The sequence below is a fragment of the Serpula lacrymans genome (genome assembly GCF_000218685.1).
Source record: "Serpula lacrymans var. lacrymans S7.9 unplaced genomic scaffold SERLAscaffold_1, whole genome shotgun sequence".
Taxonomy (NCBI): Eukaryota; Fungi; Basidiomycota; class Agaricomycetes; order Boletales; family Serpulaceae; genus Serpula; species Serpula lacrymans.
This window is the reverse complement of record NW_006763290.1, coordinates 2,653,738-2,679,754: the sequence shown is the minus strand read 5'-3', so window position 1 is coordinate 2,679,754 and position 26,017 is coordinate 2,653,738. Positions and strand designations below refer to the sequence as shown.

The 26,017-nt window shown below is 40.8% G+C and overlaps 7 protein-coding genes across 7 annotated transcripts; 5 read left to right on the top strand and 2 right to left on the bottom strand.

Moving 5' to 3' along the window:
* Window positions 1-2,907: 2,907 nt before the first annotated feature.
* SERLADRAFT_432156 (uncharacterized protein) lies at window positions 2,908-3,310 on the top strand (the record flags this gene model as incomplete). The annotated part of the gene is made up of 2 exons (XM_007312407.1): window positions 2,908-2,988; window positions 3,047-3,310. The coding sequence occupies 2 exons, from the start codon at window positions 2,908-2,910 to the stop codon at window positions 3,308-3,310; spliced, it is 345 nt and encodes a 114-aa protein (XP_007312469.1).
* Window positions 3,311-4,582: 1,272 nt separating this feature from the next.
* Window positions 4,583-5,691, top strand: SERLADRAFT_404691 (uncharacterized protein; the record flags this gene model as incomplete). The annotated part of the gene is made up of 4 exons (XM_007312406.1): window positions 4,583-4,691; window positions 4,737-4,814; window positions 4,867-4,904; window positions 5,290-5,691. 4 exons carry the CDS (start codon window positions 4,583-4,585, stop codon window positions 5,689-5,691), a joined length of 627 nt encoding a protein of 208 aa, XP_007312468.1.
* A 4,260-nt stretch (window positions 5,692-9,951) lies between these two features.
* SERLADRAFT_454882 (uncharacterized protein) lies at window positions 9,952-11,416 on the top strand (the record flags this gene model as incomplete). The annotated part of the gene is made up of 5 exons (XM_007312405.1): window positions 9,952-9,967; window positions 10,037-10,323; window positions 10,377-10,820; window positions 10,871-10,988; window positions 11,047-11,416. The coding sequence occupies 4 exons, from the start codon at window positions 10,053-10,055 to the stop codon at window positions 11,177-11,179; spliced, it is 966 nt and encodes a 321-aa protein (XP_007312467.1).
* Window positions 11,417-11,743: 327 nt separating this feature from the next.
* On the bottom strand, window positions 11,744-12,252 carry SERLADRAFT_454880 (uncharacterized protein; the record flags this gene model as incomplete). The annotated part of the gene is made up of 3 exons (XM_007312404.1): window positions 11,744-11,888; window positions 11,958-12,063; window positions 12,143-12,252. The coding sequence occupies 3 exons, from the start codon at window positions 12,146-12,148 to the stop codon at window positions 11,833-11,835; spliced, it is 168 nt and encodes a 55-aa protein (XP_007312466.1).
* A 1,527-nt stretch (window positions 12,253-13,779) lies between these two features.
* SERLADRAFT_432153 (uncharacterized protein) lies at window positions 13,780-14,211 on the top strand (the record flags this gene model as incomplete). Its single annotated transcript, XM_007312403.1, has 1 exon — window positions 13,780-14,211. The coding sequence occupies one exon, from the start codon at window positions 13,780-13,782 to the stop codon at window positions 14,209-14,211; it is 432 nt and encodes a 143-aa protein (XP_007312465.1).
* A 4,619-nt stretch (window positions 14,212-18,830) lies between these two features.
* On the bottom strand, window positions 18,831-19,898 carry SERLADRAFT_364521 (uncharacterized protein; the record flags this gene model as incomplete). The annotated part of the gene is made up of 3 exons (XM_007312402.1): window positions 18,831-18,895; window positions 18,942-19,393; window positions 19,777-19,898. 3 exons carry the CDS (start codon window positions 19,896-19,898, stop codon window positions 18,831-18,833), a joined length of 639 nt encoding a protein of 212 aa, XP_007312464.1.
* Window positions 19,899-23,710: 3,812 nt separating this feature from the next.
* SERLADRAFT_454874 (uncharacterized protein) lies at window positions 23,711-25,581 on the top strand (the record flags this gene model as incomplete). The annotated part of the gene is made up of 9 exons (XM_007312401.1): window positions 23,711-23,829; window positions 23,882-23,950; window positions 24,009-24,081; window positions 24,129-24,228; window positions 24,279-24,369; window positions 24,426-24,775; window positions 24,829-25,068; window positions 25,128-25,331; window positions 25,383-25,581. 9 exons carry the CDS (start codon window positions 23,791-23,793, stop codon window positions 25,468-25,470), a joined length of 1,254 nt encoding a protein of 417 aa, XP_007312463.1.
* Window positions 25,582-26,017: the final 436 nt, after the last annotated feature.

Sequence of the window (26,017 nt, the reverse complement as noted above, 5' to 3'; positions counted from 1 at the left end):
CAGCCATTGTTCTCCATGGAGCATAGCCACCACTCCATGGAGTAACCATTGTTCTCCTAGGAGTCATTATACTGTAGCGAGTAGCACCTCCGACTATAAGTAGTAGGGGGTTTAGTATAGGAATACCTCAGTCGTTTCTATAGCCTCTTGGGCAGTGGCTGAGGTATGTTACATTACATTTATTAGAGATCACCTTAAACTAACATCTATTGTAGTTTCACTTAGGTAAATAATAAAGTCGTTTCTATAGCCTCTTGGGCAGCAGCTGAGTTTCACATAGGTTTATTAGATGCTCCAAGATTGTCACAATATCATGGGCATTACATCAGGAAAACAATGATGGTCTGACAAAACCATATATACATATATCTACGCTGACATCTCTACCTTTCATGTCATTGTGATTGTTCATGGGACCATGGTATATATTCACTGGCAGAGTCTATGAAAATCAGCATTTACATCATGGTTATTATTTCCGATGGTGTGTATATATTTCATGATCACTCGTACCAACATGCCAATATATTATAGCCTGTGGGAGCTTTAATGCATTTCAAAAACACTATGAGGCTGCCTTATTTGTATGGTAACATGTTGACAATGTTGGAAGACTTTGTTTTTCGACAAAAAGAGAGGTCTTTATGATACATGGAAATAGCCTATGGGAGTGTTGATGATGTTGAGCTTCACTTTTAGGCAGCTAACTTGAGTTCAGCTATATATACCTTTTGGTTGCAGATAAAGTGTATCATGAGTGAATGCTCTGCCAAAGGGTCCATCCATATTTTGGACAGTATATACTGTTGGATCCTCCTTTTGATTTACTGTAAAATACAGATCTATCTGTTGATGTCAACCCACTCAGATGATTGAAAAAATCAAATTGTTGTCACACTCTGCCTGATAATCTATTCTCTCAGTACTGCAGCATGGTGTTGAGTAGAAAACAGTTTCCAGGCATCTATACCCAACTCAATGGTATCAGGGTGGCAGTCCTACTAACCTGAGTAGGCATTGGTCCTCATAATATAGTCAATACCTGTCACTTTCATCATGGTTTAGGAAGACCAATCATTTTCTTGTATCTCAAATATGAATATTATATTCTAACAACAACAATTGTCCCCTTGTTCACTAGCAGCGCAACTCAAAACAATATACATATGAAGCATAGCAAGGCTTTAGAAGATCTATGTCTCATTGGCAATTTTGTGCGGCCCTTTGATCACAGATTCTTGCCAGCACACTATTTTTGGATGGTGGATGTTCAGGAGCGGCAGTGTAAGCAGGGACTACCTGACTGTTCCATACTGATCAGCACATAAGAAGCGGAGGACATGGCAATGCTGTCTACCAATTTCACCAGGCCATCAAATGATTGACCTCAACATTCTCTTCCGGATCATCTAGTAACTCCAGAATGATATTATAAAAACGCTCCGAGTCAGTAATGAGGTCAGTGGGCAAAAATGTTGAGGCTGAAGTGAGTGAAAATTGAACCTAGCAGGTAACAAAACATGAGTTATTATCCCTTTATATCAAAAGTCTTTAAATTGAACCACTTACTTGAGTAGCTATGTAGACAATAGAAGTTTTGGTGACCGCTCACATATCATGTATATAAGCATTACCGGAACATGTGGCCTTGGGTGCTTGGTCAACAGAGCTTGATGAAGTGAATATATGTTTGAAGGCCTATTGTATAGATGGGTTAGCATATAATCACATTAAAATTTGCAGATCCAATCTACCCAGTTATGCGGACAAAGGTTCGGAGGACAAAGGGCTTGGATGCACAAGATTATCTAAAGGTTCAAATTATGCTTGAGAATAGCATCTATCAATGAGTTTATATCACAATGCATAAGCTGCGGCAAAATAGTACTACTAGCACCTTAAAGCAGGAGTGGTCAAAAAAAATGTTTGAATGAGTTTCCACAGAACAATTGAAATTCACATAGCACATCATAGTAATTATACGCAGAAAAAATACTCCAAGGTGAAAAGAAAACACATATTCTTGAGATTCTGTTTGAAACAATGATGGCTTCAAGTTAGGCCCAAAATGGTGGCAGCATTCTTCAGATAAGAGACAAGAGCAAAACTGTGGTGGGTAAGCAGGGCTGGGCTGATGAACTACTGTGACACTGCTTGACTTCATAATACTAGCAAGATCCAGTTGAGGACTAGGATAATTGAGTTGTGTATGCGGTTCAGTTTGTGCAAGGTAATATCATTTGTCAAATCCAAAAAAGATGGTTGGTACATCCCGGACTCCCAGTCACCCAGAAAGATGTATACCTAACAAGTTCTCAGTATAGGTTGTGCCAGTGTAATAAGAACCAATGTACTATTGTTCCTATATCAGCAATGGTTGACTTCGTGAAATGTGTCAGAGTGACCCAGTTTGAAGAGACGGAGTGCCATATTTGTATGTCTATCAAATGTTGCGAACCCTGCAAATAAATAAGTGAATCAAGAATGAATACAAAAGCAGGGTGGTCAAACAATCTGTCAGTAATATTGGCACTTGAATGATGCTAATGTTAGTCGTTAAAGTCAATTTCAGTGTACATGTAGAAAGATCATTGTGATGGTACTCATGGTCTTCAAGTCAGTGTGAGTGTCTGTTCTGGATGCGAGCTTCATAAAACCTGAATGAAACAGGCCATAGCCTAGATCAGGATACCAAGCACAAAGAGCCTGGGCTTTTCTTCTGTTGATTGTCTTTGAGTCTTGCGTGGAGATGTATACTGTCAGGCAGTTTTGAAGCAACAATGTGTTGAAAATGAATGAGAGTTGTGGTGTGCTTGCTAGAGCAAAGGAAGCACTGAAAAAGTGTTGTATGGAGGCTCAGGATCATGATGGTTTGTGTTAGACTTGGATGCGGAAAACAAACTTAGAATGCCAGCTTCCGATGCAGGCATGACTATAGGCAATCCTGAAAGCTTAGCAAACTTGCCAACCTCAGATACAAATCTGAAGGTAAGCATTTATTTTGCATTTGAAAATATCACTGTTCTCACTGCAGTTTTGTTCCCAGGTCACTGGTTTGTTGGGTGTAACCCTCAATGACTTGGATGGTTTACCACTTGCTCAGCGCAGAGTGCGCAGGACAAATTGCCGCTTGCCACAGCACTTCCACGATTATCCCCCCAAACCTCCCCTCCCATTAATATCTGCTGTGCTGTCCAACCAAGATGGATTATCTCTGCAGCTTGCATCATCCACATCAAATCCAGACTCTACCATTGCAGTCCCAAATCAAGCTCACTTCCATTTTCTTACAAACAGAATGCTACTCTAATGAGAAGGAATCTCATGCTTTAACAAAAAAATATTTGCAAAAATATGCCAAATTTGTATGGCTGAAATAGAAACAGGAAAAACCCCTCCCTTATCACTTGCGGATAGATTATGGCTTGGGGAAGTCCCCATTGAATTAACGTGGTTAACAATTATGGAACAAAGATTAATACCAAGGTATTTCTCCTTGGTACACATTATGACACTATATCCAAAAAAAAGGAGCAAAAAATTGGGATACGAGAGGCCTCAATAGTGGAATAAAGGGCAAGGTATCAACATACAGGCTAAACATGAATAAGATCCTCAACAGTATAGCCGATCCAATCTTGCCACATAAACCTTCAACATTATGTTCAACCATAGGGCACAGGGGGAAAATATCAATTTTTCCTTAAAACAAATGCTGATAAAATTGTATCTAAAGACAAAGTAAACACCCCTTTTTTCTCCAGATAAAATGGTAATAAAATTCAAAACTATTACTTGAATTTCTCCCTCTTATCTTAGGATGTAGCCACAAAAAACATCATATAATGTTTTTTTCATCAAATTAGAAGGCTGTTAAACTGAAGGGAAAACTTGAAGCAAAATATGTGTAAAAAGAAAGAAAAAAGGAAGTAAATTTTGAATGTTAATTCAATGATTGCTAGATCCTTGGGTTAATAAAATTCAAAAAACTTTGGCCTAGTAACATGTATATTTTTCACAGTACAACATCACAAAATAATCAGTTCTACATTTAACCTGTTTTGTCTGCTTACCTTTTTATTCTAGTCAATATTTTATTTACATTTTCTTTGAAGAAAAAGTCTAAATTTGGAGGAGAGAAAAATTGTAAAGAAAGAAGGAGAAGATCTACATTGTTATGCTGAGATAAATTATAAATTGAGTTGTCATTTAGTCACCAACTTGACTGTGCAAAGATTTCAATAAAAACTTTTGAGCAATTGAAATAATCTGACAATACATATAACATTTTAATGTGAGAAAAATGATAATTCTAGGTCCAATGTTTTTTGTGGCTACATCCTAAGATAAGAGGGAGAAATTCAAGTAATAGTTTTGAATTTTATTACCATTTTATCTGGAGAAAAAAGGGGTGCTTAATTTGTCTTTAGATACAATTTTATCAGCATTTTTTTCAAGGAAAATTTGATATTTTCCCCCTGTGGGGGTTACCACTGTTGGTCCAAAGAAAAGCATATGAAAATTCCTTTGGCAAAATAATCCTATTTATGCCGATATCGAAATCAGTCCTGAAAAATTGGCAATGTTACCTGAAAACAACATACCCGAAGAAATAATAGGCATTGTTTGTTACTCAGAGGACATGGACCTTTTAGAGATTGAGCGAGATAATTATGTTCTGGAAGAGCAAGGTAAGTATACAAAACAAAAAAAGGATAAATTTAACGTAAAGACAGACCTTTTTGAAGTAGGAGGTATAAGAGATATTGAAGAAAATGAAGTTAATGAAGTTAATACTAATGTAAAAAATCAAGGTTAGTCAAGATGATGTATTATTTTTACAAATGAAATGACATTAAAATATAGAAAATGATATACCATTGCAATCTCTTGGCGTTGTTAATGTGTGTGCAAGTGATATTCAGGAAAACAAAATACTTGCACATGCATTAGCAAATGTATCCAGAGACATTAAATAAGTTAGTTTTGCTGTTAGCTGTTAAACAAGGTTTGGAATTTGTAAACAAATATCCTAGGCAAGATGAAGAGGAAAGGTACTTCAAAGGATATGCAGAAAATCCAAATCACTTGGTCGGAACTTTTCCATAGTTATTCCCATATGGCAAAGGAGGATTGGAAACAAATACAAAGAGGCCTGTAACATATGAACGACACATTTCATGGGCTTTGCAATATGCAGACAAAAGATTTTGTACCAACCATCAACTCATGTTCCAAGCATTTGGAGTTATTCAATTATGTCAAATCTGTCGATCAGCTTGTTTGCAGCTGAACAAAGATACATTTATCCAAAACAAGCAGGAAATCCAATCTTCAAAAGTCAAAAACTTTGCTGTTGCAAATACTGAAGAGAGTCAAAAGAAACTCATATCAAACCCAGTTATAAAATCTCTAAAGCGGCATCTGTCAACCATCAGAGCAAAAGTGGTAGGAACAGATGAGTTGAGAATAAAATTATGGGCACATGTCTGGGGATTCACTATCATGAAAAGTCCTCCCACACTTTGGTTAACGTTGAATCCTTTGGATACGTATAATCCAATTGCTCAAGTACTTGCAGGCATGGAAGTAAATTTGGATGATTTCATTGCCAGTATAGGACCTAATCCCACTACAAGATCCCAGTTAATAGCAAATGATCCATATGAAGCTGCCCAGTTTTTCCATTGAATAATCCAAATTGTCATTGAAACACTACTTGGGTTCAAAGGATATAACAACAAAAAATTAGAAGGCAAAAAGGCATATTTGGCAAAGTTGAAGTGTTTCTTGGGACAATTGAGGCACAAGGACGTGGAACACTTCATTTGCATATGATGATATGGTTAACTGGCTCGCCCCCAGCATCACAGATGAAAGAAATGCTACAAAATGAAGATTTTTGAGAAAAAATTATTGATTTCATAGGTCAAACAATTCATTCTCACATTGATGGACTAGAACAAAATGACTTGAATAAACAAAGCAAAGCAATCAATCCCATGTTCAGTTTACCACTCCATCCAGTCACTGAAAATTATGATATGCTGTCGAAGCAAACAGAATGCACTATTAGCAAAAGTGTTCAAGTACACAAATGTGGAAAAGGATGTGAAAAAATTGTAGATGGTAATTTCATTTGCAAATGACAAGCTCCTTTGCAATTAGCCTCTCAAGACTGGGCAGATGAAAAAAGGAACTGGGGATCAAAGCAATTATGGGTGTACCTCAACGCATGGAATCCTGAAATACTGCAATGCATTAGATCTAATCACAATATTAAAATCATGCTCAACGGGGTGGATACAAAGAATATTGCATGGTACATCACCCACTATGTGGCCAAAAAACAATGACAATCATCAAATTTAACTGTGTTACTGGCAAAAACATTAGCTTTCCATAAAGGCAAAGAGAAACATAACTCCAACTTACAACATGCAAATAAAAATATGCTACAACATTGTGCAAATACTCTGAGTTGCAAGCAAGAGTTCAGTGCTCATGAAGTGGTTAGTTACTTGATGGGATGGGGAGATTGTTATGTCTCTCACCATTTTGAGACTATTCATTGGGATGTTACGATAACACAATTTTCGGACCTTTCCTTTACTTTCATTCTCCGCTTCAACCTTGTAACTTTAGCTTTCACACATGGTGCCACGCGGCACTTCCCCTTTTGTCCAAACTCCTCCTTCTTGCGCCATGTTGCCTTTCTTCTTATTTTAGACACAACTCTCTCACACAGTAGAGCTGGCCATGTGGGCTAGGCCCCATGACATCATCAGCCACTGTCTCTATCAACTGTATAGTACACATGTACAAACAACCCTGTAAGTAGTATATATACCCAAATAGATCCAGGAGACTCCTCAGCCAGTCCTCCTGTTGTATACCAACAAACTCTCTGCAGCTCAAGGGGTAACCACTCCTTCATCATCTTCCTTAAAGTGTGTTCTGTGTGCACCAGAGTAACTAACTCTTGGTTGTTACATGGGATACTATTGTATCTCATATTCAAAAGATGTTTCATCTATCAACACAGGAAAGACATGTGAATGATGATCAATATAAAATGCTACTTGAAACTTACTTTTAACAGAGTCATAAAAGTGAAGAAGTCCAAAGAGAAATCATAGACAGGCATCTTTGTACACATGACCAATTGAAAAAAATACTGTATATAGATAGAGGTGATGAATTAGAAAACTACTGCTATCTCAATTTCTTTCTGAACACTTATAACGGACAACCATGCGTCCAAAAAGAAGGATCCAAGCAAATAAACCAATCATTGAGTATTAGGGTTACATACAAGGAAGAGAGCGGCCATCATGGATGATGCAGAATCATTCAAAACAAAAATCATGAAACAATGCCATACTTCCCAGGACAACAATTCCCAAATGCCAACAAAATTGAAACTTATCCTTTGTAATGTGCGTCAATCTTAGTGTTGTTACAACCATGGAGAAAACTACAGGAAATAGTAAAAGAAGGTCAAAGTCTCGAAGAAAGTTTTTCAAATTTTATGGAAAATATATTGGAGAAAATCGTCGAGAATATTCAATCCTATCACGATTGCTCTTCAGTAGCGAATAAAACAACTTCTGATATGATGGGGGCTGCCATGAATGTTATTTCAGACAATGAGGACAAAGAAAAATATGAAAAAACTGAAGAAGTCGTACAATCAATAGCAGAACACAATATCAAACTTGCAATGGCAGAAAAAGGAACAACAGCTGAAAATTTATACACATAATGCACCATAAATATTGCTGAAGACATTGGAATATTTCTTGATTGTGCATGCAACACAACATACAATATCCCCTGTACAACTGCAAAAATAGGTAAGAAATCATCATCAATTTGTAAAGAAAAATAGAAGACTAATATATTACAGACCTGATAGAGCACATAGAGAAATGGAAAGACATTATAAATCTAAATCAATCAGACAATGATGAAGAAGATTTTTTGAGCAAAGACAATGGACAAAATATGATCTATTATCAAAAAAAAATCAAGTCAAACCAAGTGTATTCAGTCTTCATCCACCAAACACCAAACAAAGGGAAGTTGAACACCTACAACAACTCAACAGTGAACAACGCATGGCACATGAAATAATAATCAATATTGTTCAATCTTATTTGAATAGCACAAAAACAGCACAACTATTGATGATTATAAACAGCCAAGGTGGAACAGGAAAAACCACAATGTTAAACACAATCTCCAAAACATCACAAAATATAGGTGCAAAACACCCTTTCACCAAAATGGCTTTAACAAATGTAGCCGCAAGCCTGATAAATGGGTCTACCTTACATTCTTGGGCAGCATTGCCAGCACAAGGTAGCCCTAAAAGCAAAAAGTGGTTGACTTCACCAACAAAACAATCTGGAAACAAACACAAAAACAACGTAAAACCAATTGTATGGTTGGTGATCAACAAAATGAGCATGCTCACCACAGAGCAGCTTTGATTGCTCAGCCAGATCATTGGACATGTAAAATCTGATCAAGGAGGGCCGGATGCCACAATTCTATTTGGTGGAATAAACACCATACTCATGGGTGATTTTCATCAGTTTTCACCTGTTGGTAATATCCATAAATTGTTATATGCACAAAAACCGCCTAACTCCACATGTGCGTTGGGAAGGGTATTGGATTTAGCCATGTGACCTCACATAGCCACCTGACCACAGGGAGTGCATAAAAGCAAAGTGGACCAGCCGGGGATTGAACCCAGGACCTCTGCCTATATATGGCGGTGCTCTAACCAACTGAGCTACCAGCCCTTGTACTAATGTCAACTCATGACATGTGTTGTCTAATAAGGCTAACAGGCTTTGACCTTGACTATTCCAACAAAGGGAATGGTTTTTGTAGTTCACCACTGTAATAACTCTCCATCAACAAATGAGAATCAAAGACAAGAATTGGAGCGAACTATTGAACAGAGCAAGTACAGGAGAATGCACCAAAATTGACGTTAATTTTCTGCAATCCTTAGTTTTAACCAATGACACATGCGACATTCCAGACTTTGATGCTTCACCTTGGAACAATTCTATTTTGATAACCCCGCAGAATAGTGTGTGGAAAAGGTGGAATAAATGCGCAATTGAAAAACATGGTAACCACAGTGGGAAATAGACTTCAATTTTTTGGCTATCGACATGCCTGCTTCAGGATCACTTGATATGCTAGATCACTTTGCCATTGTTGGACTTGCACTAGAAGCAACAGAGAACCTTGCCTCAAAACATGAATTAGCTATAGGAATGGATATAATGATAACAAAAAACATATCACCTGTGAACGAGCAAGCAAACAGATCAAGAGGCAAGATAACTGATATCATACTTGATCCAAGAGACAAGTCTACAATGTCTACTGTGAATCATTATTTACCATTATCAGTCTTGTACAAGCCTTTCAACTCACCAAGCATAAATTTTCCTGGTCTTCCACCTTGAATAATCCCTCTTTTTCCAAGCAAAAGCATTTTCTACATCAAACCACACAGAAAAATCAGAAGAACACAGTATGCGTTAACACCCACAGCATCCTTCACTGATTTCAAATCACAAGGACAAACGCTGAACTGTGTAATAGTGGACATAGGAAAAACTCCTTCATTCCAGGTTTCAAAATTCAGAGCATATGTAGCTCTATCACGAAGCAAAGAAAGTAAAGACATACACCTTCTAAGAGATTTCGACAAAAATTTGGTCACAACACATCCTTCCGAGGACCTGAAAATCGAGGATGCGAGGTTAGAAATGCTGTTGTCTCTGACAAGACAAAACAACAATACAGTGGGTCGATACAATAGTAAACATCCGTGAATTATTTGTCTCTATTATTTTTGACACTTTTGTGGCGCAAGTCACCCAGCATATGACCTTGCAAGGTAATTCCCGAAACTTTCACGCCGGACAAATCCCACGTGAGTTGATTTTCGTATGGATTTCTATGGCTTTGTACTTATCGACTTCTCACTGGGCCTGATGCTCAGCAAAAAGACATTGCCAATGCTGTCTTTACTGACACTTTACATTTTCCATGGTATCTATCGCATATATAATGGGGTGATCTCATTCCTGTATACTCAGTTGTCAGCGCCACCGAAACCCCTCAGCGCTCATCGCGAGTTATTCCCAGCCCATTTGGGCATCATACTTGTGGTCGACGAGGAGATAGATGTCGAGGCCGCCACTGACACATTATTGCAATCTATAGACAATGCTGCCGTATGGTGTCACGAAGTTGGAATTCTGGATCTCACTGTTTATGACAGCAAAGGCATGGAATAACATCAGACGAGGCGATGTAATATGTTAACGATCTATTATTAGGCATTCTTATGAAGAATTCTGCAAGTGTACGAAAAACAGTGAAACCATCCCGAAACTTATCTTCAAGCTATCCCTTAAACACTTTACGATCAATGCGTATCTCGCCTGGCATCGCCAGGCTCCGGCTTGATTTCGCTGCAATGCGATCATCACAAAATACCTCATGGTTTCCAACTGGCGGTCGCAAGGAGGTCACAAAGAAGCATCATTTGCAGCAGAAGCTCCAAGCTGAACCTACCAATGCTGTCGTTGATGGCCATCAAAATATTGGGAGCTCCTCGTGTCCTAATCCTTTGACTATTCGCCTTGTTTCACCGACGTCATCCAAGCCCGCTATAGCATCTGCAGCCTGCTTGCTTGCTCGAAGCCAGCAGTCCCAGAAAGTGACACCCGTAAAGCATAAATTTCAGCTATCTACAGATGAGCTAGACTATATACTCGAGAGTAAGTTGGAGGTGTCATCTTTATACATCTCCACTAATGCCGCTTCAAAGGTCAGACAGGAGTGCCTTCTCTTGATTTTATCGTTGTGCACCATATGGATCCTCCATGCCAGAGAGCCCTTGAACTACACGGCTTTCCACCGTGGCATTTAGCTGTGACGGAAATCTTGTGTGTAACTTGTACTCGGATTCGACGGATACTCGGGCTTACTTTATGTTCTATGTAGTGTTACTCCACTTGAAAGGGACCACACCTGGAAAAAACGATCAATGCCCGCTACCCTTCTACCACTGGGCAAACAAGCGTTTTGCCGAGCACTGGATGAGTATTCCAAGACTGAGACGCGCAATGGGAAGTGAGCCTTGCTTACTGGTATCGTGACTAATCGCCATAAAGTACTACTGTTAAGATAATGCGGTGCAACAAGAGGTCGCTGTGGACATCATCAATCTTGGGAGATTTCTGCCAACTATATTAGTGTCTTACAAATAAAGTAATGGCTGACATGGTGAAAATTATTATATATGGCTATTACAACAGCAAATAAAATAAACATTGCCCTTTGGGCAGACCTGGACCCGGCTGAGTCTGATCACAGTTGGAACAGTTTAAACAGGAATTGAAATGGATTCAATACAAGTGAGGATTGTACATTATATCAAGTTAGGTTCATTAGCATTTGATGGAGTCTTTGTTCCGTACAAATGTCTGTCACTGTGTTCCCACTTGCGTGATACCACCAAATTGTTTGTGCAAGGTCCGTGAGGTTGAAGCATTGTTTGGTGTTTTGGAGGTTCTCCTGTGCCGCGTTTTCCATCACAATTATTGGACCTGTGATGTTGCCAGGAATGTGTGGGTTTTGCAGTGTGTGTGCAATAGAATTTATACCCAAAACTTCCTTTGAGCTCCCTGGCTACATATTTAAAGTGGTTGAGAACCTTCATTGTTCTTTTTTCCTGCCTAGTTGACGGTTTTGCTCCAGGTGAATGTTCCCATTGCGCAATCATTGCTGTCAAGTCAGGAGCGATCTCGTGCACTTCCTCCACAATTGTGTCACGTTCACAAGCACTGACAGTGAACAACGTACTTTTATTAACCTCTCTTTTCTGTAAGATGTTCCAACATATGTACACAAACCTGGGATCTTTTTGGAAGGGAGAATCATGCTGTTGCAGTAAGTTCCGCAACTGTTGTTCGAACAATATTTTCTGATCAGGGCAACAATTGGATTCGTTGAAACCTGCTATTCCCCAAGGATTGAGGTGTGGGAAGAGGTACATTAAGAAGCCAGGATTGCTATCATTGAGGAACTCAGAAGACACCTGCATTCCACAAACTTGCCACCGTCGAGAACACAAGCAAGCACTTGGGCTTTCATCAACTTATGATTCTGAGGAGTGTTATCACCCAAGGTGTACCCAACAGCATCCATTACAAGATTATGACCTGGAGTAATGACATCTGTAAGAGTGTTGTGGAATTCACGCAGATTATCATAGCTGGCCGTTGCTGCATCTGCACCTTGGACATTATCCATGTGGCAAATTTGTACACCAGCGGGAACAGCTTCATCTACGGCATTATCAATCCTAGCCAAATAAGTCAGCTCGAAACCACGAGAAAACACTCCATATCCCGACCATTTGGTTGCCAATTGAGATATCTATCATCCAGCCATCTTCCACGTCCCAACATTTCATCGCAGGCAAATTTGTACACCAGCGGGAACAGCTTCATCTACGGCATTATCACTCTCAGGATAAAGAGCGTCTAGATTTGTGACACTCATTGATATGCCAGCAGATGAGTACCATGAGTTGTGCTGTACAAGGAATTCAATCAGCCTCTGAACACATTGTTTAGAAATGAGAACAGGACACAGAGACATCATGTTTTCCCTAGTTGGTTTAACTTTTCTGCCAATGAACAAGGCGCACATGGCATCCGCTATTTTGTTTTTGTCAGGAGGGAGTACTTTGCACAATTTCACGGAATTCTGTGGCATAACAGCAACATTACCACAGATATATTTTTGGGACATAGCAGTATTTGAAGCAAATGTCTTAGTATAAGCTTTGTGAGCAAAGAGATAAGACAGCTTAGTAGCACTTGCATGAGAAACTCTTACAAAGTTGTGTTATCCCAGCAACCACATATATCAGGAGGGAGTTCTGGAATGCTATGATAATGAAAGTTGGTGAGGCTATCCAGAGGTTGTTTCTGTTTTTCTACAAGGGAGTGATGACAAGGCCCACATATTTTCATATAGCTGGTTTTTTGAAGATCCTCAAGTGCTCTATAGTCCAAAAGGGCTTTGTTGTATGCATGAAAGTTATAGTTTGAAGGTAATGTGCACAGAGGAAGGCATGCATTCTACAGTAGTTCAAGGGATAGCATACTAGCATGTACATGACTGAATTCTGAATCAACACAACTTCAACAACATACTGCGCAAGGCTGACATTTCTATGCATCAAAGGACATGAGATTTTGCCATTCTTGAATAATAGTTTTTTTCAACCCTGCACTGGTAAGAGGAGGAAAATCAACAGGCTCCTCTGGCATTACATGTACGGGACTAATCTGCCTTTTGACATACTCGTGGTCATATTCAGACTGGAAGGCAGGGAGAGCAATTGTACTGTGAGGAACATGTGACAAAACCGGATAAACCCGGTCTCTGCCAAAGCAGCCATTGTTCTCCATGGAGCATAGCCACCACTCCATGGAGTAACCATTGTTCTCCTAGGAGCACAATTGTACTCCTAGGAGTCATTATACTGTAGCGAGTAGCACCTCTGACTATAAGTAGTAGGGGGTTTAGTATAGGAATACTTCAGTCGTTTCTATAGCCTCTCGGGCAGCGGCTGAGTTTCACTTAGGTTTATTAGGTTATGAGCCCTGGTGCGCAAAAGCTACGCAGGAAATGATTCTTATTTGAAACGGCAACCTCGGAACCATGACCACAGCATGTGATACATCCGCATGTCCAGTTCTCACTGGACCCAACAATTTTCAGATATGGAAACTCCGGATCATCTCAAAGCTACATCGGGAAAAAGTTCTCCGGGTTGTTACTGGAGAGGAGCTTAAGCCCTCACCAGGAAAACCTACCTCCTCGGAGGATCCTGAGATCACCTGGATACTAAAGGATGAGAAGGCACATGGAATCATCCAGGACCACATCTCTGATGCCCTCCTAATGAGGACTGGAGACCTCACCAGCTCCAAGGAGTTATTTGATAAACTTGTCTCACTCCATCAAACATCCAACATTGCCTCGGCCTTCTATTCATTCCAGCAACTCACCAAATTGTCCTGGGATGGGACATCACCTATCCAGACCACATTGCGAAAATCCGGACAATTGATTCACACCTCTCCGGAATAAAACTAGGAGTTGATACCAAACTCATGGCTTTTGCTCTTCTCCAATCTCTCCCATGCACTCCTGAATGGCAAATATTTCAGTCATCAGTAATCAACACGATTGAAGAAAATAAACTTACCTTTGATGCAGTTGAGATCTGGATCACTGCAGAAGTTGCACGACAGTCAGGGAAGGCCCCTGGAGGTTCTGAATCAGCACTCAAATCCGAGGAGAAATGGTGTAACTTCCACAAAGCCAAATCACACAACACCTCGGAGTGTCGAACACTTCAGTCAGCTGAAAAAGGTCAAAGGAAGAAGGGAAAGGAAATACACAACGATAAAGGAAAAGAGAAGGAAAAGGCAAATACAGCCGAGCAATCATCTGAATCTGACTCCGAGGAGGAACAGAGTCATATTGCATTGGATCATGTACATATTTCCAAGCCCCTTGCTAAACGCATTCAAGCTTACCTTGTGTCGGAACCCAATAAGACCAAAACAACAATTGTTATTGACTCTGGAGCAACATCCTACATGGTCCCTCACCGCTCCTGGTTTGAGCCAGGAACATACCATGTTCTGCATCCTCTGAGGACAATCAGTTTTGGGGATGAATCCTCTGTAAATGCCATTGGCATTGGAACAGTAATCCTACAAGCAACTGTTGGCAAAAAGGACTACAATATTGCACTGTCAAATGTCTTACTTGTGCCAAATTTCACGTTAGCACTCGTCTCTGTCCACAAATTGTCCAAAACGGGGTTATCAACACTTTTTCCAGCAGGGTCAAATGCTTGTGAAGTTCGGAAAAAGGAGGAACTTATCCTCACTGCATTACACAAGGGAGGACTTTATCACATCCAAGCAAAACCTGAAATCAACCCGGAGTCAGCTTTTGCAGCAGTAGATGTAAATTTATTGCACAGGAGAATGGGACACATTGGAATAGACTGCTTGCAACAAATGGTTACAAAAGGACAGCTCCAGGACGTAGACACCCTTACCGGAACCCCGGAGTTTTGTGAACCTTGTGCTTTAGGAAAGATGAAGAAATTACCTTTCAAGTCCACTGGAGGAAACCGAGCCAAGCGCCCCATACAAATTGTGCACACAGATGTTGGAGGACCAATCAAACCAACTTCCAGGGAGGGTTTTCGGTACTGGATTATCATTGTAGATGATTTCTCCAAATTTCCATGGATATATTTCCTAAAACATAAAAGTGAAGCACTGGAATGATACAAGCAATGGAAAGAAGATGTCCAAACATTCTTCCGGACTCATTTGGGAGAAGAAAACTTCACTCCACTGTACACAGAATTCCTCCGGAGTGATGGGGGAGGAGAATATACTGGCAATGCATTCAAAAATGAACTCTGAGGAGATGGTGTCATCCAAGAAACTACAGCTGCAGATACTCCGGGACAAAATGGCATTGCAGAACGCATGAATCAGACATTGGCTACATTAGCAACCACTATGCTCCATGATTCCAAGCTCCCAAAGTCATTTTGGGTAGATGCCATGCAAACAGCTGCATATATCACAGCATGCAGCCCAGCATCAGGACTCCATGGAAAGACCCCATATGAAATACTGTTTAAAAGGAGAGTTGATCCAACTTTGTTTCGCCCTTTTGGATGCCAAGCATATGCCTTGATTCCGAAAGACAAAAGGCAAGGGAAGTTTTACTCCAAGGGGCGCAAAGCCATAATGATTGGCTACACACATGGAAAGCAAGCCTACAAACTCCTAGACACAGAAAAACGGATTGTGTTTTCCAGTCGGCATGTCATATTCAATGAATCCGGAAAGGTACAAAAGGATGACACTGCTCCCTGGAACACAGACACTAGCACAGATCAGTGGGAGGGACTCATTCCAGAGAATGCTCACTATCCAGACCAAAAAACATTGGAAGAGGATAATCCTGACCCTCGGATCCGAGATCTAAATGAATTGCAAATGGAACCACATCTCCAATGAGATGTTCCACAAGCAATGGAACCATATCAGCATGAAGATGTTCCAAGAGCAGTGGGGAAATACCTCCGTGGAGACGTTCCAAGAGCAGTGGGAGCACCTGATCAGCTAAGACACCCACCACAACAGTCTCTACAACCAAGACCTGAACACTGGCCATCTTCAGAACGGAAAGCCAAAGTAGAGTTACAGTCAGTGGGAGGACAAACAATACATGCTGACAATCACAGATGATTACTCTCATGAATCACATATATACCTGGTCGCCTGCAAGGAAAGCCAAAGTAGAGTTACAGTCAGTGGGAGGACAGCCCCTCAACATACAGCCAGCTGATGTGGAAAAAGTCCGAATACAGCTAGACAGCCTGTCTATTGGATCAGCTTCTGGAAGGCATACAACACCTCCAAGGAGTTATCCAACACCTCCGAGGAGTGATTCAACACCTTCAGGAGTGAGTGGGGCAACAAATACACAAATGCGTCTACTCCCTGGAGTACTTGCACAAGTTCCTAAAAGAGCAGTCATGCCTGCTGAAGTCCTAGGATTACGCAGAAGCAGTTGCCAGACCCGTCCTGCAGACAAAAACCGAGATTATCAAAGGACTCTAGATGAGGAACAGTCTCAAAAAGAGCAGCATGACAACTCCATGGAGAAACCTAACACTCCTGAGGTTCATGAAGAAACATCTGATACAGAGGAGACATTCTTTGCTGGAATAGCAAGTACCGGTCCATCTATCACAGACCTTCCAAGGACACTAAAGGAAGCCTTATCACGTCCGGATGGAGAATTATGGAAGTCTGCCTTGGAGGAGGAACTCCTAAGTCTCAATACTAATGCAGTATATGACACTGTTCCACTTCCGAAGGGAGTAAAACCCATCACATCAAACCCTGTGTTCCGGATCAAGTTTGATCAAAATGGAAACATTGAGAGATACAAACTCCGGATTGTTGCACAAGGTTTTACTCAAAGGGAGGGGATTGATTACCAGGAGGTTTTTGCTCCGGTTGCAAACTTAGAGTCAATCCGAATTATTCTAGCCCTGGCAGCAAAGTACGACCTAGAACCTGATCAAATGGACGTATCCACAGCTTATCTCAATGGAGAACTTGAAGAAGAACTGTACATGCTTCCTCCAGGGGGTGTTCCTATCCAACCTGGATACTGCTGGAGATTGAAGAAATCCATCTACGGGTTAAAACAAGCTGGTTGTACATGGAACAAAACTTTTGATCGCAAGCTCCAGGAGCTCGGTTTCACAAGACTAAATGCAGAAACATGTTTCTATGTATTCTGGGACAACAAACAAATATGCTTTGTTGTTGTCTATGTAGATGACCTCCTCCTAGGAGCTTCATCCCAAAAATTCATGGATATCACAAAAGCCAAACTCGAATCCATATTCAAAATGCGGGACCTTGGAGAAGCAAAATACATCCTCGGAATAGAAATCCAATGTGATTGTTCAAACAAAACAATATCCCTATTGCAACGCCAATACATTGACACAGTCCTGGAGCGTACTGGAATGAAGAACTGCAAACCAGTATGGACACCAATGGCCCATGGATCAAAACACCTTGCAAATGCTCCAGGGGAAGATATTGTGCAACACGAGATGCATATTGAAGGGCGTCAAGTGTCATACCTCTCAAGTGTAGGCTCCCTCATGTATGCCATGCTCGGAACCCGCCCAGACATTGCCTACGTTGTTGGAATACTAAGCAGGCATAGCTCAGCTCCAAGGAGCCATCACTGGGAAGCTGCAAAATGTGTCCTCCGATATCTGAAAGCAACCAGGGACATGGAACTACGATATGATGGCACAGATGTCTCCATGGACATGGATTTCTATGGATATTCAGATGCAGATTGGTCTGGAGACCCAGACACATCTCGATCAACATCAGGGTTTGTCTTTATCACTATCCGAGGAGCAATCTCCTGGACAAGCAAAAGACAAACCATGGTCGCTCTATCCTCCACGGAGTCAGAGTACATTGGATTGAGCAATGCTGGGCAACACCTTGCATGGCTTCGGACATTTTTTGAAGAAATTGGACATGCTCAAAATGGACCTACAAGATTGCACTGTGACAATCAAGCAGCTATCATTCTTACACGAGATCCGCAGTTCCGTGCTCGCACAAAACATATTCAACGCAAATATCATTTCATCCAAGATGACTTAGTATCAAGGGGAGAGGCAGTAATCAGATACGTTCCTACAGGAGATATGGTTACAGACATTCTCACTAAACCCCTCACTCACAAAAAACACTGGAAATTCTCTAAAGCTATGGGACTACGGTTGCACTCGAGTGGGAGTGACAAAACTGGATAAACCCGGTCTCTGCCAAAGCAGCCATTGTTCTCCATGGAGCATAGCCACCACTCCATGGAGTAACCATTGTCCTCCTAGGAGCACAATTGTACTCCTAGGAGTTGTTATACTGTAGTGAGTAGCACCTCCGACTATAAGTAGTAGGGGGTTTAGTATAGGAATACCTCAGTCGTTTCTATAGCCTCTCGGGCAGCGGCTGAGTTTCACTTAGGTTTATTAGTAGTTTCAGTTAGGTAAATAATAAAGTCATTTTTATAGCCTCTCGGGCAGCGGCTGAGTTTCACTTAGTTTTATTACGATGTGCTTCTTATATGTCATAAAGCCTCATCAAGATGGTGCCAAAAAGACCCTTTAGTCTCCATTTTTTGTAGCCTTATCCATGCAAGTAAGTCAAATGCTTGTTGAAGTCCTCTAATACCTGCTAATGTTCCAAGATATTGTTTGTGCAGCAAGATAGAAAAGGCCTTAACAAGGTGAAGCCATCCAAAGACTAGAATCATGTAGTCCATATGTTCAAAAGAGTTGAAATCTTTGTGTTTATGCCTAAAAAGTCCCCGCAGCCTGTTTACTGTCATTTGATTGCCAATCCATGGTATTACTTGCTTGGTCCAAGTATTTTTCTCTGCCTCACTGTCTATTCCTAGCTGATGGAACCATTCAGCAATAACTTTATCATTTCCCTCATAGCTTGCCTCTTCAATATCAGCTGTGCAGAGTATATATTGCTTCACAACTTGTTCTGGCCCACAAGGTAATTCTTCAACAGGTGGTGGTGATTGTAAATTTTTATCATTGCAATGGGGATAGTCCAGAAATCCAGGGGAGTCCAACAAGACTGATATTACATGGGAGATGTACTGATTTTTTATCCTTTGATGTGCAAAAGGATCTTGTATATGTTGGAGAACAGAACAATCATACATAGAACTTCACCTGGTTTCTGTTTTCTTGATTACAAATCTATCTACATAGCCACTTACATTGCATCACATGGTTAACTGCCTTAGCTTTAGCAAGCCAGTTAATATGTGAGTAACAATTATGCAAACACTATAGAAACATATTATTAATTTACTCTTGTCTAGTTTGCCAGCTCACAGTATACTGACATATAAGAAACCTCAGCACAATGGATCTGGAACTTGTGGTTGGCTCCAGGTGGAAGTGTGGCCTCATTTGGAAGAATCCACACTGTTGCAGCACAGCCACTCATGAAGTGACTCTTGTTGTGCAGTTGCTATGAGAACACTCACATAGGTATGTTGACATTGTCACGGGATACAATCCATGGTGACCATTGAATTTTAGCCCCCACTTCCTGCATAGCACAGGATGATAACTCTACATAAGTATTTGCTGTCCATTTGTGGCTCATCACAATGCCAAGAGCATGAAGAGCATCAAATGCACGTGCCGACAACCCACATTCCTTCAGGTATATGGCCCACAATTCAGTGATTTGTGCACAGTGGTGTGACCGTGTGTACTGAGCTTGTGAAATGAGGTGAAGTTTTACCTATTTGTCTGACATTAGCCGTTTCTAACTGGATGTTAGATTCCTACACCTTATGCCGAGTTAACGGAGGTGCAAGTCTCAAATCAAACAAGTAGCGTCAAATAGTGATGTTGAGAGGTAATCAACAACTAGAGAATGTATGTACTTGGGTGGTGATATATATATGTTTCTGAAGGTCAGCCATGAGGCGCTGACTGATGTACTGTGTCATAGTCTAGAATTGGTCAGGTGACTTATAAGGTCATGTGACAAGATAAGATAAATACTGCTATCATAATAATTATGTGACAGTAAGGTCATATAATGAGATAAGATTTGGAAGGTTAGAGATTGGATAAGGGTTCAAATTGTGGCACCGGATAAGACCCGCACATACCATATCAGGATCCTTGTGTGTGTTGCGTGCACACTGCTTAGCTGAATATGTTGTTCCATCTAAGATGCTTCATAAGACTAAGACTGATGCACTGTTTTTAACCTTTTCTATTAATGCTTCAAAATTAAATATTGTCAGGATAGCTCCTCTGGTGGTGAAACGAAATAAGGAGCAAGGTGTTCATTTTATATTCAACTGAGTTTCTGACACATTGTGCCGCAAAGCTGTCCAATATATGTGAGGCAACGTTAAACTATAACAAAATCAATACCCGTCTCCGACTGCACTTGCAGGGAGTAAGAGGTTCAATGAGCTTGAGGTCAACAGATGCTAGTAAATATAGCAAGTAGAGGACTTGGGAGTAAACTCAAGGATTTTGGTTGAGGAGTAAAGCGGGTAAAGCAAGTAATAGAAAGCTAAAGAACTATACATGAGATGTGTAGGGTTTATATAGCTAACCGTCCGTCCCTCAGATCGAAAAAGGTATAAACAAAAAGTAATCTGAGGAATAAATTAACCAATAAGAAAAAGGAATAACTATTGTACAACTTTGAATGATTAATCAGCAGGTGAGAGAGTTGTACTAATAATAGGTGTTGTCATGCATGTTCAGGAACCGTATCCTCATGATGAGGTATGATCCTGGCTAAAGTGTCTATTAGTATATCCAGGCACTGATGGGGCTTGGAGCTGGTTGGCAAGATGCCTACTACCAGTCCCTACCCATTGTGCTGGCTAGCTGGGAGTGATGCCCAGTCTCTGATCTGTGATATAAAGTGGTAGTGATGGTTGAGAAAGCCTGTGAGGGCTATGAGAAGTAAAATAGCAAACAATACCTCTAGCCCTAGAGCTAGAGGTGTAATGGGAAAAGTGTTTGAGAACCAAGACATAGAGAAGATAAGAAAATAATAAAATGGTCCTTACAATATACAGCATGCACCTGCCACACATTTGCCCTTGATATGGTTTTGTGGTGGCTTGTGTCAGTGCAGGAAGATTTGGGGTAACTCTTCACTCATAAGAAGAGATGTGCGGCTGTAGCAGATAGAGTCATTGGTATGACAAGTGGTGTCACCTCCCCAACTGAGAGCATTGAGAAAAAGTGGGAGATTTATGCCTTCTGCACAAATGGCTGCCAATATATTTAGCATTTTTGGGGCAAGCTCTTGCCCCTCAAGTCTGTTTTTGAGTCTACATGTCTGCTTGAGCTGGAGTGGGGGATCTTAAGATGAGAGCCCTTCATCTTCTGATTTGGACACAGACAAAAGTTTAGCATGTGTAGTACTGCCAGAGAACAAGCATCCAGAACAGTCACAGCTAGCCTGGTTATTGTCCTTATCCTTAAAGGACTTGAGCTCAAGAAATTCCTGGTTGTTGTTCATTAAGCACTTCTACACTACACTTTGTGGTACAGAGTAGACCTACCCCCTTCTCTACAAAATCAAAATGCACCCAATCCTAGTAGGTACAACTGCATATGCAAATCTTACATGTTTTTTTGCCTCAGATTTGACGACTGTCTACTGGAATCTGGAGCCAAGATTAGATGGGTCTATGCTTGACGCCTTTGACTAACATGTGATAGCCAATATTATGAAGCTTCCATTTATCTGAAAATCCTGTTGGCTTGTAAGTCAAAAATTTAAAGATGACTTATACAAACAAGCTAACAAATAGTACTCAATTATGAAAAACCAGTGCTAAATATACCACTAAATTGGTATTCCTACAAATTGGAGACATGCACAATTAATTATGTAATTGAGTCTTCCAGTTCTCTCATGTTGATAACATGGAGTCTCCTCAGATTATGATCTTTCAAGGTTGATGAGGTTGTTGGTAAGTACATCAATAATCTTTCAACTCTACAGTGAAAAAGCTAACCATCTTTTAGAATATATGGAGGCAAGGTGATTGGGGGGAGAGCTGGAAACAAAACCCAGGTCCAAGTTGTACATGAAAGAACCTTGGTTACTATTTCGACCCCCTTTCACGGTGTGACATTCTCTTTTACAATCCTACCATTGACAATACTGTCTGAGAGTGTTACAATTGACGTACCAGCACCTACTTACACTTCACTTTTTTGTACTTATACTTTTTATTTTTCCAAGTCACATGACCATTTACTTTACTTTACATTTTCGGACCTTTCATAGTCACATGACCAGTCATGTGACACAACACCTGACCAGTGTCTAGACTCATCATGTGACCGGTCACATGCTAGACATCGGACTTTAAACTTTATTTACAACTGTACAGTACCCCATGTATTTTAGTATATATACAGAAGCAATACATGGGGAGGGACTCAGTGAGTCCTCCTGTTGTCTAGCACAACAAACCCATTGAAACCTTAGGGGGTGATCCCTTCTTCTCTTCTCTCTTATGCTTGTCTGAGTTGTGCGCCAAAGTAAGAAACTCTTGGTCGTTACAGAGAGTCAGTGGCAACTCCTTCTTTACTGAATGTTAAACAATTACTGTAACAACTACAGTTTTTATACACTAGTGCACAACAAACCCAAGCAGAGTTGGGTGAGTCGGTTGACTACCTTAGGGACCAGGTTAGTTGTTGGTAGACAACAAGAGGACTTGCTGAGGAGTCTCCTTGATCTATTGGGGTATATATACTACTACAGGGTATTTGTACATGTGTACTATACAGTTGATAAAGGGGGTGGCTGATAATGTTGTAGGGCACAACACTTGTGACCAGCCCCACCATGTGAGAGAGCTGTAACTGAAAATACAAGGAAGCTGTATAGCATGAGAAAATTAAAGTACAAGTGGAGTTTGAAAATAAAGGAAAGTGCCACATGGCACAAGTGTTCAAAGTGAGAAAGAAAGTTGAAGGTCTGAAGATTGTGTACTGTAGCAATCACTGTTGGTGCATATGGGCTGGGATCTGACTATTTTTTTAAAATTACAGTCAAATAACGGGCCTTTCTTTTACCTGGAACATCAGCACGGTGGTAGCAGTAATGTATTTAAAGCATTGACAGAAAAAGTGGTGAACAGGTACATAATTGGTATTGTAAGGATTGGCTATGTACTAGAATATCTTGAAAGTCCTGTGTTTATATGTTGTTGGTAGTGTCCCATCCAGGCCAGTGTTTGTAAAGTCAGTCTAGTAGACACCAGAGTTGTTGCAGGTCAGGTATTCAAAGATACTGGGTCGAGGTTCGGCCGACATTGTGTATTTTCAGGGCCTGTATGGCGTCGGGATCTGTAAGAACAGTTAGATTGACTTCGATGTCCGCATATCAACTCCGCCTGGTAATGCAAGTATGATGTGGCATCTAAGTAGCATTTTTCCTGGAAGGACTCCCAGATTTCCGACATTTTACTGAACGGTTGACAGCAGATTTTTCAATGTTTTCGATATTGAAAGGGGCCAGTTCTAGGGCATGCGTAAGTAGAAATTGTGTCGCATGCTTGGCTTTTGTTACCAGTGTATTTCCAGGTTGCATCCACGGTCCAGAAACGTTTCTTGTCCTTACATGAGTACCAGTCGATGAAAATTCTGAATTCAGTGGGGTCTTGTCATGTCAGAATACCTTATTTCTTAACACTCATATTCTCATCTATAGTATGGCGTTTCGACTCCCAAGAGTGTTGTTGCCAAGTCACCAGAAGAGGCCTACGATGTAGCCCAGGGGTTCGGTAAGTGTTCCGGTCGAACATGTTTGCCATCTTTTATGGGTGCATAGGCAATACTCCACTTGTCATCAAGGCTCAGGTTCTAGCTGGTGGTCGTGGAAAGGGCAAGTTTGAAACCGGATTACAAGGGGGCGTACATTACATTAACAGGTTAGGATCATTATGGACGCTGCGTTAACTAGGCGGCTGACTCATTTCAGTCCTGAGCAAGCAAGAGAATATGCCAGCAGGATGATCGGTTCCAAGCTCATTACTAAACAAACTGGCGCTGGTGGCAGAATTTGCAACGCTGTATGTTTGTTTCTTAATAATACAGACGAAGATTACACTGATTTGTATATCTTTAGGTTATGTTTGCTGAGCGGCATGAGTCCTCTCATGAGTACTATGTAGCAGTGCTCAACGACCGTGTGTCTCAAGGACCCATTCTCATCGCGTCAAGTCGTGGCGGCATGAACATCGAGGAAGTCGCAGAGAAAGATCCTGGAGCAGTGGTTGTGACCTCCATTGACTATGAACAAGGTATCAATAAGGATGATGCACTCAATATTGCAGACAAGATCGGGATCAAGGCTCCTCGTGCTAAAAAGCAGGCAGCTGATATATTTATAAACCTCTATAAGATTTTCAAAGACAAGGATGCAACTCAAATAGAGATTAATCCCATGACAGAGACAGTCGATGGTCAGATACTATGGTGTGTGCTTGTCTTGCGTTTTCAAAGCTAGTCACACATTTAATATACCCTAGTATGGATGCCAAATTGGCTTTTGATGATAACGCAGAGTTTCGACAAAAGGATATTTTCAAATTGCGCGACATTTCCCAGGAAGAGCCCTCTGAAGTGGAGGCCCAGCAAGCAAATCTCAACTTTATCAAGTTGGATGGTAGTATCGGGTGTTTAGTCAACGGTGCTGGCCTGGCCATGGCGACTATGGATGTTCTGTCACTGCATGGCGGGAATCCAGCTAATTTTCTGGATGTTGGAGGGTAGGCATTAACACACTCTTGTCAATGAATATACACAATACTGATAACTACTGTACTAGGGGTGCTACCCCCGATACGGTAAAGAAAGCTTTCGAGATTCTCTTGGGTGATCCAAAAGTCAAGAGCATTTTCATCAACATTTTCGGAGGTATCATGAGATGTGACTACATTGCAGAAGGAGTGATCAGAGCTACCAAAGAACTCTCTGTAGGCATACCACTAGTCGTTAGGCTCAAGGGTACAAAAGAGGTGGAGGCAAAACGGTGTGTTTTCGTTTGGTACCCCTGATCAATACCCATGTTCATCGCTTCTAGGATGATTCAAGAATCCCAACTGAAAATAATTCCTTTTGACAGTTTGGATGAAGCTGCTGATAAAGCCGTAGAATTAGCTCAGAATTAGAATAAGTTCATGTTTCGTGCCGACAAATATCAGTATTTTCCGTCGCTTCGTTTTGTAATACTTTGCACTGCACTTTTGGGGAAAATGATGCTGACTTTGCCTTGTCAAAAACCTATGTTATCAGTGAATTCCTGGTCCCACAGTGACCAGGTTTGATCCATCGCATTCCCCGTCGCAACTCGTTTAGGACCGACTTCCGATTTATACTTGTTTGTTTTTTCTTTGGTGTCACCTGATTTTTGGTACGCTTCTACATATACTGCTACATGTTGATTTCTCTACTTCACCTGAGAATCACCTCATCCTTGGTTGTGTCTGAGTACTGGTTGTAATCAGGTTGTGTTGTTGACATATTGTTTGCAAATCTGAACAGGACATTGAAGGGGGGAGTACAACAGTTTGTTTGAGACAGTGGTACTTAAAGATCTTTTTATTGGTGTTTAACAGTGAAGAATGTCCTGCACTTTCTTTGTGTTGAATTGGATGGATGCTACCTACATGAACATATTTGTGGTGTCATTGCTATTACTTAGTCAAAAGTGTATAA